The 9,980-nt window shown below is 34.6% G+C and overlaps 2 protein-coding genes across 2 annotated transcripts; both read left to right on the top strand.

The window, feature by feature from the left end:
* The first annotated feature begins 1,272 nt into the window (after window positions 1-1,272).
* LOC111307357 (protein LIKE EARLY STARVATION, chloroplastic-like) lies at window positions 1,273-5,074 on the top strand. The gene is made up of 4 exons (XM_022905367.2): window positions 1,273-1,947; window positions 2,240-2,892; window positions 3,824-4,014; window positions 4,458-5,074. Exons 1-4 carry the CDS (start codon window positions 1,458-1,460, stop codon window positions 4,837-4,839), a joined length of 1,716 nt encoding a protein of 571 aa, XP_022761102.2. The 5' UTR covers window positions 1,273-1,457; the 3' UTR covers window positions 4,840-5,074.
* A 636-nt stretch (window positions 5,075-5,710) lies between these two features.
* LOC111307356 (2-methyl-6-phytyl-1,4-hydroquinone methyltransferase, chloroplastic-like) lies at window positions 5,711-8,302 on the top strand. Its single transcript, XM_022905366.2, has 3 exons — window positions 5,711-6,411; window positions 6,544-6,850; window positions 7,869-8,302. The coding sequence occupies exons 1-3, from the start codon at window positions 5,852-5,854 to the stop codon at window positions 8,022-8,024; spliced, it is 1,023 nt and encodes a 340-aa protein (XP_022761101.2). The 5' UTR covers window positions 5,711-5,851; the 3' UTR covers window positions 8,025-8,302.
* Window positions 8,303-9,980: the final 1,678 nt, after the last annotated feature.

Below are 9,980 nucleotides of genomic sequence, written 5' to 3'. Positions count from 1 at the left end.
ACATTTAGAATAAGTTGAATTTCTTATAATTTAAAAAAACATATAGTATCATTTGGATTTAAAAAGAATTAAATCATAATATGAACTTTTATTACCTTTAATATATTGTAATATACAATCGACCAAAAAGAGTTAAGTGTGCATCATAAATTATTAATATTATATATATTGAGCTTGATAGGTTTAATTTTTTATGAAAATACTAACAATGTATTTTATCATTAAAAAATAAATTTTTATCAAAATTATAAATATTAAAAATTTTAAAATAAAACATGGTAATACTTTTTTGATAAATAATATTCTAAATTTTAATAGTAATATATATAAAAAAAAATTATCTAATTTTATGGTTGATCACTTGTGTATACATGTGATAGTCTAATTTAGTATCACCTGTCTTTTTATTATCATATGTCTAAATTGATTTACTTGATAACGTTTGACTTTTAATAATATTATAAATTTTGACTTGAATTTAATAAAAGTTTCTAATTATTAGCAAAATTCAATTACAAATTCAAATAAAAACGAAATTTGCTACTTATATATTTAAATATTTATATGCATAATCATTTTTCAATTAAAATTTTAATTGATTCTATTTTTATTGCCTTTTTATTTTAAGGTACTTATAGATTAAATAAACATTATTATTAATTCAAATCTTTTTTGTGTAATTACTTTTAATCTATTGTTATTATTAGTCAATTATTAATATTTAAAATTTTTATTTTAATTTATTTAAAAATTACTATAAAATAAAATTATCACTCGTACATTGCACGGGCTTAATTTAGTATTAATGTAAGTCTTATACTTTTTTTATCAAATTAGAATTAAACCTATGATTTATACTAATTAAAGTTAACATCTACTTATAAAAAAGTGTAAGACTTATGTTAATGTAAGTAAACTTATACTAAAAAAATGTTTGATTAATGTACGAAAGAAAATCTTTCTAATCAGTATATTTATAATGTATAATTTTTATAATTATCTTAGTTCTTAAATTTGAAGAAAAAAGTGTATTAAATAAAAAATATATTACCTCATAAAAATAAAAATAATTCCCAGCGTATACTAATATTCTGTCACCTTTGGCCGTTAAGATTATGTAAATGATTTAGAATCCCTTGTTGAAAAAATTGGAATCCAAACGCTGCCACGTGCAAAAAATCTCCGTCTAATTTTTCTCACGGTTTAAAAAAACAGATAAATCCGTTGAAACTGAACCGACGCTGGCCAAATCCGCATCTGAACTTTCCTTCAATGCCACGAAATCAATTAAACGATCAAATCCAAAAAGAAAAAAAAAAAAAAAAGTAAATCTCACAGAATCAGGCGCTAACTTCAAAAAAGGTTTGAAAGAGTGTCCCGAGTCCCAATGTTCTATACCTTCGGTCTCACAGCGCCAACTCATTTCCCCTCCGCTCCACTTCACTGCATTCTCCAAAATGGCTTCTATATCACGTGCCACTTTACGCGCCTCCAGTTCTCTCCCTTTCCACCACCATATGCACGCCCTCGATTCCGCGCCAAAAACGGTTGATCAAAGAAGAAGAAGAAGAAGTAGGACGAGTCTGACGGTTGTTAGAATCGTCGATGGAGGCGATTCGTACCTTGGTATGTGGAGGAAAGCAGTGGACAGGGAAAAGAAGGAAACCGAGTTTCAAAAGCTCGCCCAGAATTTGACTAAGATCGATGATGATCTAGGCGGCGGTAATGGTGAGAATAAAGAGGTTATGGAGAAGAAGAGCGAGGAGTTCCAGAAGATTCTGGAAACTCCGAAGGAAGAAAGGGATCGGATTCAGAGAATGCTAGTGATTGATCGTGCCGCGGCCACGATTGCGGCGGCTCGTTCCATTCTCAAGAAGAAAGATTCTTCTCTGGCTAAAGAGGATTCCAAAAACGAAAATGGCAAAACAATTAGAGTTAAAGAAGAGGGTAAGAACTAAAATCTTTTTATTTGTAATTTTAAGATATTACATATTTCTGTTGATTTTTTTTTAAATGATTAGAAATAAGATCTTTAGTAGTAAAAACAAGCTTATTCCCCTTATAAGTGCTAGTATTTGAAACAAGATCTTTGATAATTTTTTCTTTGGCACTTAACTATTGATAATTTTCTGAGGAATGATCATCAGAGTTCAGTTTGTAGTTAAATTATTACTGCTATTTCTTTTGTTAAATTGTACTAGGCAATGTTGTTATGGGAAAATGAATCTTAATTAAACAGGAAAGCAGAGTGGGAGCACTTTTGTTACTCTGTCCCGAAATTCTGGAAATGGAACACCTGGTCCAGATTTTTGGTCCTGGACACCTCCTCAAAGTACTGATCAGATTTTGGGTGATTGGGATGGATTGCAGACTGCTAGACAAACTTCAGAGGATCCAATTTTGGGCAATCCGGTTTTAGAGAAGGATCTTTCTGTTGGTTTTCTCTCTATTCCTTTTGAGAGCAAAGCTTATGAGACCACTCGAAATCTTCCACCATTTCAGTCACTGGCAGAGGTTGATAAAGCAAAAGTATCTGAGCTTGCTGTGGAAAAGACTTCTTTAAAAGAGGAACATGACCTTGAAGTTGAATTTTCTGCATATGCTGCAGAAGCAGCTGATGCCCTTCATAAGGCTGAAGAATTATCATCCCAAGGAGTCAAACCAGATGGAACGAGATGGTGGAGGGAAACAGGAATTGAGCAAAGACCTGATGGTGTGATTTGCAGGTGGACAATGATCAGGGGTGTTAGTGCGGACCAAGCTGTTGAGTGGCAAGAGAAGTACTGGGAGGCTTCTGATGAGTTCGATTACAAGGAACTAGGTTCTGAGAAATTAGGACGTGATGCTTTTGGGAATGTTTGGAGTGAAAACTGGCGAGAATCAATGTTGCAGGTAAGTAAAAACTGCCTGCATAACTGAAGCATGATAATACATACTCATGTCACTTTCATTTTATTGCATTTTACCTTCTAGGGTTCATATGGTTTTAGGTTGAGTTTCATAATTGCATCACTAAACCATCCATAACCATAAGTATAGAGTCCATCTGGGCTCCATGTAAGTATACATAGAACCATGTACAATGAATGGTTGGGATCAGATATTTCTAGAATTGTTGTAATATAACTGAATGTAAGATGAATCCTTCTAGGGTTTAGCTCATCTATCTATCCGTAACTAGATTACTGTACTTGGGTTTCATAATTTTCCATAGGTTGATTGTACTGCATGATCCAAATGTGGATTTAGATACAATGTCAAGCATAACTTAACAAAAATAGAAAAAGAGCTGTTATTATAAGGTTAAGAGATATTAAATTTTCTGTAAGCTAGTCATGTATCTGCTGATTTACTTTTAACGCATTCACAAGCACCCTTCTCTTTTCAAGCGCATTGCAGCTTGAACCTAAGAGCTCTATCCAAGCTTCCCCTGCCCTTGAGTCATCCAGGTGACAAACATCCTTCTTCTCCTAAATAAAACAAAGTCCAAAAAAGGAAAAGGGAACAAAGCTAAGGGAAAAGAAATTTTACTTTTCATTTCACACTTACGCTTGGTAATGGCTTTATTTTAGCATCATTCATTTCTATGCTGCTGTTTGCGAGAATCTCATATCTAGTTCACAGGCTATTGTTGACCATTTTTTGTGCCTTTAGACGTTTTCTCTAAATTATTGCATCATTAATAAGTTTTGAGTTTTTTTTTTTGTTTTAGTAAAGCTTCTAAGAGATATTGGAGTACGCTAAAATATTTTTTTATCAGAATCTTGTTTTGCAGCAACCTTGTCAAAAGAAAAAAGAAATCTGAATGTGTTCTCCTGTGCAGGATGGTGGGCTTGTACATCTTGAAAAAACTGCTGATAAGTGGGGAAAGAATGCAAAAGGTGAAGAGTGGGAAGAAAAATGGTGGGAACATTATGATGCATCTGGAAAATCTGAGAAATGGGCTGACAAGTGGTGCAGCATTGACCCAAACACACCCCTTGAAGCTGGTCATGCTCATGTTTGGCATGAAAGGTACTAAACTTCATATCTAGTTTGGATATAATTTTGCACTGTTTCTACTTTCCGTATTCCAGAATTTGTTAATGGTGACAATCTTAAACTGATCATAAATTTCTTACTAGAGCATTTTCTTGTGGATCCCTGTAGATATTTTACCCTGTCAAGCTCTCTATAAACTCTTGAAATGCTTAAATCCTTGTCTTGCAATACAAAGTTTGTTGGGGATTTTATCAAAGGGTTGGCAAGTGATGATTTTTAGGGTTATTTTTGGATCCTCTTTGTCAGGCTACTGAACTCAGTTATATAACAATGTTTTTGATCTAATCATTCTTGACTCAACTGAACTGATGAAAAAATTGCCACTTCATTTAAGATTTATCTATAGAGGATGGAGATGCTATTTTCGTCCAGTTTGATTTTATATGTTTGATCACATCTTTTTCCAACTTTGGCAGATGGGGTGAACAATATGATGGATATGGTGGCAGCGTGAAATACACGGACAAATGGGCAGAGCGGTGCGAAGGTGATGGTTGGGCGAAATGGGGTGATAAGTGGGATGAACATTTTGACCCCAATGGCCATGGTGTAAAACAGGGGGAAACATGGTGGCAAGGGAAACATGGAGATCGATGGAATCGCACTTGGGGTGAGCACCACAATGGCTCTGGATGGGTTCACAAATATGGGAAGAGTAGCAGTGGGGAGCACTGGGACACACATGTGGAGGAAGAGACTTGGTACGAGAGATTCCCACACTACGGTTTTTATCACTGTTTTGACAACTCCGTGCGGCTGCGGGAGGTTAAGAAGCCATCTGAGATATCTGAACAATAAAACTTTTGCTTGTTCATTCATTGATTTATTCCTTGTACATTTTACACATGAAGGTACAATTTAGTAATAAGTAGTCATAGTTCCTCACGAAGAAACAAAGTGTTTAAAATAAAACTATGAATAATCCGTTCTCTCAGTCTTATTGCTGAAGTTTGTATATTTTTCACCGCAGCTTCCGTTTTGTTTCTGGACTTTGAAAATTGGTTTAATGAATGATTTTTAGACTTTGTCTCCTTAAGTTGTTCTCCTCAATCCACCAGGTACAAGGATTCATTAAATCCCTGATGTAGTTGAACTAACAGCGGATATAGGATTTTCTTTTCGAAGTGTCACTTATAATTTATAAACTGTTGATAGATTTATCATTTTTGTGAATGTCCACGGAAAATTGAAGTGCTCAAAGACAGAGTCTTTCAGTTTTTCTATTTTTAATTTTTGGGATGTTCACGAACGCTCTTAGTTAAAAGGGTGGACCCCCCCTGAGTTGAACTAAAGACAAGTTGAATGTTTAGTGCCAGAGCAGCGGTAGAGCTTTGATATCCGAATCAATGAGAACGTATCTTCCTGCTTGCAAAATGACTGATGGTGAAGGAAATGCAAATAGGTGAAAATAATGACGGGGACCGCAAAAATAAATTGAACCTTGAAACGGTTCGTTTTTTGTTCAAAGGTCCAGAAGGACGAGGACAACAAAAAGGCCAAGCAGGCTGCTGTTTACGGTGGGGCCCCGATCCTCTATTCCTTGAGTAGTCAGCAATCAGTGTATCACAACCACCAAAACGTGTGGTTCCAATTCAATAACGAAATGGGAAGCTTTTAATGCATCTTTCTTTCTGGCATTTCATCTCTTAAAAGTCGTCGTCTCCAAGCTTCTCTTACATACATTTTTAAGCTTATATTTAGATGATATATTTGGTTTGAGTTACTTTTGTTGAATTATCGGTATAACGTGTACTGAGAGATAGAAGAGTATTACTTTTGGCTTTGGTGTTTTTCACAATTGTATCATTTCATGGCATCTTCAATGCTTAGTGAAGCTGAAAATCTGAAGCTCATTAGTGGAGCCACCCCAACGGGATTAGGCTTTGTGGGGTCAAATTTTCATTTTAAGTGCTTTCCACAGAAGGGTTTACTTTCTTATAGCAAGAATCAAAAGACTAGAATCTTAGCACCCAGATGCAGTATATCATCCCCAAGGCCTGCTTCTCAGCCTAGGTTCATACAACACAAGAAAGAAGCATTTTGGTTTTATAGGTTTTTATCAATAGTGTATGATCATGTCATAAACCCTGGTCATTGGACTGAGGATATGCGCGATGAGGCGCTTGAGCCTGCTGATCTTTATGCTAGAAATATGAAAGTAGTAGATGTTGGGGGCGGAACTGGGTTTACCACTCTTGGTATAGTGAAGCATGTGGATGCTAAGAATGTCACGATTCTCGATCAGTCACCGCATCAGCTTGCCAAGGCCAAGCAGAAGGAACCTTTGAAGGAGTGCAAGATAATTGAAGGTGATGCGGAGGATCTCCCATTTCCTACTGATTATGCTGACAGATATGTGTCTGCAGGAAGGTGATATCTCTCTATTTACCTTTCTTATATTACAAATTTTCCATCATTTTTTTCAGTAATGCAAAACGGTTTTTATGTCTATATGATTATATGTTTTTTTTTTTTTTTTTTTTTTATGTTTGTGTTCCCCAGTATTGAGTATTGGCCAGACCCACAGCGTGGGATCAAGGAAGCTTATAGAGTTCTGAAAATAGGAGGGAAAGCCTGTGTTATAGGTCCTGTATATCCAACATTCTGGTTATCTCGCTTTTTTGCTGATATGTGGATGCTCTTTCCAAAAGAGGAAGAGTATATAGAATGGCTCAAAAAGGCTGGATTCAAAGATGTGAAACTAAAAAGGATTGGGCCAAAATGGTATCGTGGTGTCCGAAGACATGGCTTGATCATGGGTTGCTCTGTGACTGGAGTGAAGCCCTTGTCAGGAGACTCCCCACTGAAGGTAGCATACCTTTCATCGTTATATATCTAGAATATGAATTTCTTGTGGAGAAGTTAACATCATATAGTCATATAAATATGTCAAAGTCCAATATTCAACTCCTCGTGCTTGCTTTCAATTTCTTGAAATTAATCATACAGCATAATCCATCTATATTTCACACTTTATTTCAAATCGGTGCCAATGGATTTACTAACATTTATGCATTGATAGACATTTTCTTATGAATTCAGTATCATGGTTCTAAGTTTTATCTTATCCCTGCTTCTTAATCCTTTTTCCAGTTTAATGATTCGTTCCCTTTTCTTGTCTCTATGTTTTCAGTGCCTTCCGTCACATTCTTTTTTACCACCTCTGCACATTGCATCTCCCTGCTTTCTGATTTAACAGTTTTAGCTCTTTCCAAGAAGAAAATTGATAAACATTTTCTTGGGAATTCAATATCACGGTTCTAAGTTTGGATTAATGTTAGGAATCACCCCTAAATTTAATGAAATATTTAATATGACACATTAACTTTAAAAATCTCTCGTGTGGAATCTTAATTATAAATCTATTAAATAATATGATTTTTACTCCTATTAGCTTCAAATATTGATGCATGAGAAACAAACAATTCTTTAAGTATCACATTTAATTAACAAATTTATAATTCAGATATCATATTAGAGAATTTTAAAATTAAGATATTACATTGAATATTTCATTATAGTTTAAGAGACATTCCTAACATTAACTCTTTTAAGTTTTTTTTTTTTTTTTTTTTTCAATATCCCTGCTTCTTAAATATTTTTTTTTAATTTTTCAAGTTTGATGATTTATTCCCTTTTTCTGTCTCTATGTTTTCGGTACCTTCTGTCATTTTCTCTGCATGAATTGGTTACTTCAGTTACTTGGAGAAAATGAAAACAATAAAAACTAACGGTAAAAACGTTCTGAACGTTTTGTGAACTTTAATTTTGCTATGTTTTGTTCTATCTGTAGTACTAACGGGGTATAATTATAAATGTTGTTGCAGCTTGGTCCAAAGGCAGAGGATGTCGAGAAACCAGTTAATCCTTTTGTGTTCCTTTTGCGGTTCATTCTTGGGGCAATAGCGGCAACTTACTTTGCATTGGTTCCTATTTACATGTGGATCAAAGATCAAATTGTTCCAAAGGGCCAACCCATATGAAATGAGTGAACTGGAAAATAATGATCAAATTCTTTTGCTTTTATCTCTAGGTGACTGCTCTATTTGACTGGTTACTTGCTTTTGCCTCTTGTTCCAAGATTTTGTAACTAGCCGTGCGAGATATCCAAGTAGGATAATAAGTGCAAGCTTTACCCTTGTTATGTGGCCTTAGTAGAGTAGTATTTCGTGCACTGCACTAAGAGAAAATGATCTCCAGACTCAGCTTTTCACATGTAAAAATCGATATTTTTTGTCAAATGTGGGCAATGCTTCACGGAGATGCAGTTGCAATTCTCCTCCAAAACTGATTCTTCACAGAAAACCATAAACAGAGTCATCTAGTTAGAGAGTCAGCATGACAATTTTTCTTTTCAGCTTTTGGCAATTTGACAAGATCATGGATGATTAAAAGGGGAGCGAAATAATATGAAGTCTACAATTAAAAGCAGCATTGTTGTCTCTGAGGAAGTCTTGTCACCCTTTAATCCTCCAGCAGAGGTTAGACAATGGCTCTGTTTCGGTATCTGAACCATCGTCCCCTGCTCTATGTTGGTGCTCAAGTTTCTCCTGTAACCTCTTGGTGGTTTGATCCCATGATACTCGCTGTAACTTGAAATGTGCCTGTAAAATTTAGACAGGTAACGTTCATGAAATTCTCCTTCACGAACCTTTCTACCAATTCCAGAGTGAAAAGCAAGCTTCCATTTTTGAGCATTTTTAATTTCCAATATAGTTTATTACCTGCCCAGTCGAGCACCATAATATTTTAAAACTCCACATTAATTATTATCTGTTTTAATTCAAAATTCTTATAATTTTATCTTATAAAAAATATTTCATAAATTTAAATTCAATTATTTACTTATATAACATAATAAATTTTTAAAATTTTTCGACGTAAAACTAAAATATCACAAGATCTTCTCATTAAAACTTGATCTCTCCATCAAATCCAACATATATAAACACTTAATTTTATTCAAATTAATTTAAACTTATTTAATTTTTATACTTGATTTAAATCAAATTTTTTAAGTCAATAAGAGCATTTTAATTGAATTGACTAATATAAACTTGCTTCGGATTAATTATTTTTTATAAGATAAAATTCAAATTCAATTTTGAGTTAAGGTCCTATTTAATCAGAATTAATTCGAATTTTAATTATTTGGGTTTGAGGGCCCAACAGAGGTCCAAACTTTAATTTTACGCCCAAACTAAGTTTTAAGGCCCAGTATTTATTTTTATTATTATTGTTTTTATTTTGTCAATTAAATTAATTAAAAATTATAAAATTCAAAAAAATTCTAGAAAACACAAAAGGCCGAAACATTGGTCCGGCCGGCGGTGCCAGGAACCCGTCCCACTCCACTACTCCACTACCTGCAGCCACAACCAGACAAAAGGGTCTGCAAATTTTTCAAAAAAAAAAAAAAAACACAAGGATGCTAATAAGAATAGGGGCATTCTGCTCAATAAGGGGGAGAAAGGTAAAGCAAAAATTTTCACAGAAAAAAAAAATCCAGCCCCTTCACAACTGGTTCACTCTCCACAGCCAAAATCACCACAGCAACCCACCATAAAGGCAACACCAACGTAAACTCCCCTGGCATAATCCCAAAATTACCACCCAAACATGACAAAAACCTTGTGTTTTTTTTTTTAAATCAAAACCCACCGTCAAGCAACAATAACTACAAAACCGGTAGTTAAAAAATCACCATAGCCCTGCCTATACTACCACTGTTCCACTAAAAAAAAAAAAGAAAAACCACATCCCTAAGAAGGGAGAAGCAGCGCCGAAAACAAGGAAAGGCTAGAAAAAAACCAAAAAAAAAAAAAAACAAGAACAGAGGGCTTTGGATTTTTTTTTATAGAAGGATTTGCCTTGGGTTGGTGAAGTAGAAAGGAGGGAAAGGATTTTAGAGAGGGTCAAGCGCAGCAGCGCGACGGCAT

The sequence above is a fragment of the Durio zibethinus genome, chromosome 22 (assembly GCF_047325235.1).
Source record: "Durio zibethinus cultivar Kanyao isolate XHJ-2024 chromosome 22, ASM4732523v1, whole genome shotgun sequence".
In the NCBI taxonomy this organism is placed as follows: Eukaryota; Viridiplantae; Streptophyta; class Magnoliopsida; order Malvales; family Malvaceae; genus Durio; species Durio zibethinus.
Note: the sequence above shows the minus strand (reverse complement) of the source record. Positions and strands in the feature narration are given on the sequence as shown.

Coding starts and splice junctions, on each gene's coding strand:
- LOC111307357 (XM_022905367.2), top strand. CDS start 1,458: ATGGCTTCTATATCACGTGCCACTTTACGCGCCTCCAGTTCTCTCCCT. Junction 2,893..3,823: donor GGCGAGAATCAATGTTGCAG/GTAAGTAAAAAC, acceptor TCTCCTGTGCAG/GATGGTGGGCTTGTACATCT. Junction 4,015..4,457: donor GCTCATGTTTGGCATGAAAG/GTACTAAACTTC, acceptor CAACTTTGGCAG/ATGGGGTGAACAATATGATG.
- LOC111307356 (XM_022905366.2), top strand. CDS start 5,852: ATGGCATCTTCAATGCTTAGTGAAGCTGAAAATCTGAAGCTCATTAGT. Junction 6,412..6,543: donor AGATATGTGTCTGCAGGAAG/GTGATATCTCTC, acceptor TGTGTTCCCCAG/TATTGAGTATTGGCCAGACC. Junction 6,851..7,868: donor CAGGAGACTCCCCACTGAAG/GTAGCATACCTT, acceptor ATGTTGTTGCAG/CTTGGTCCAAAGGCAGAGGA.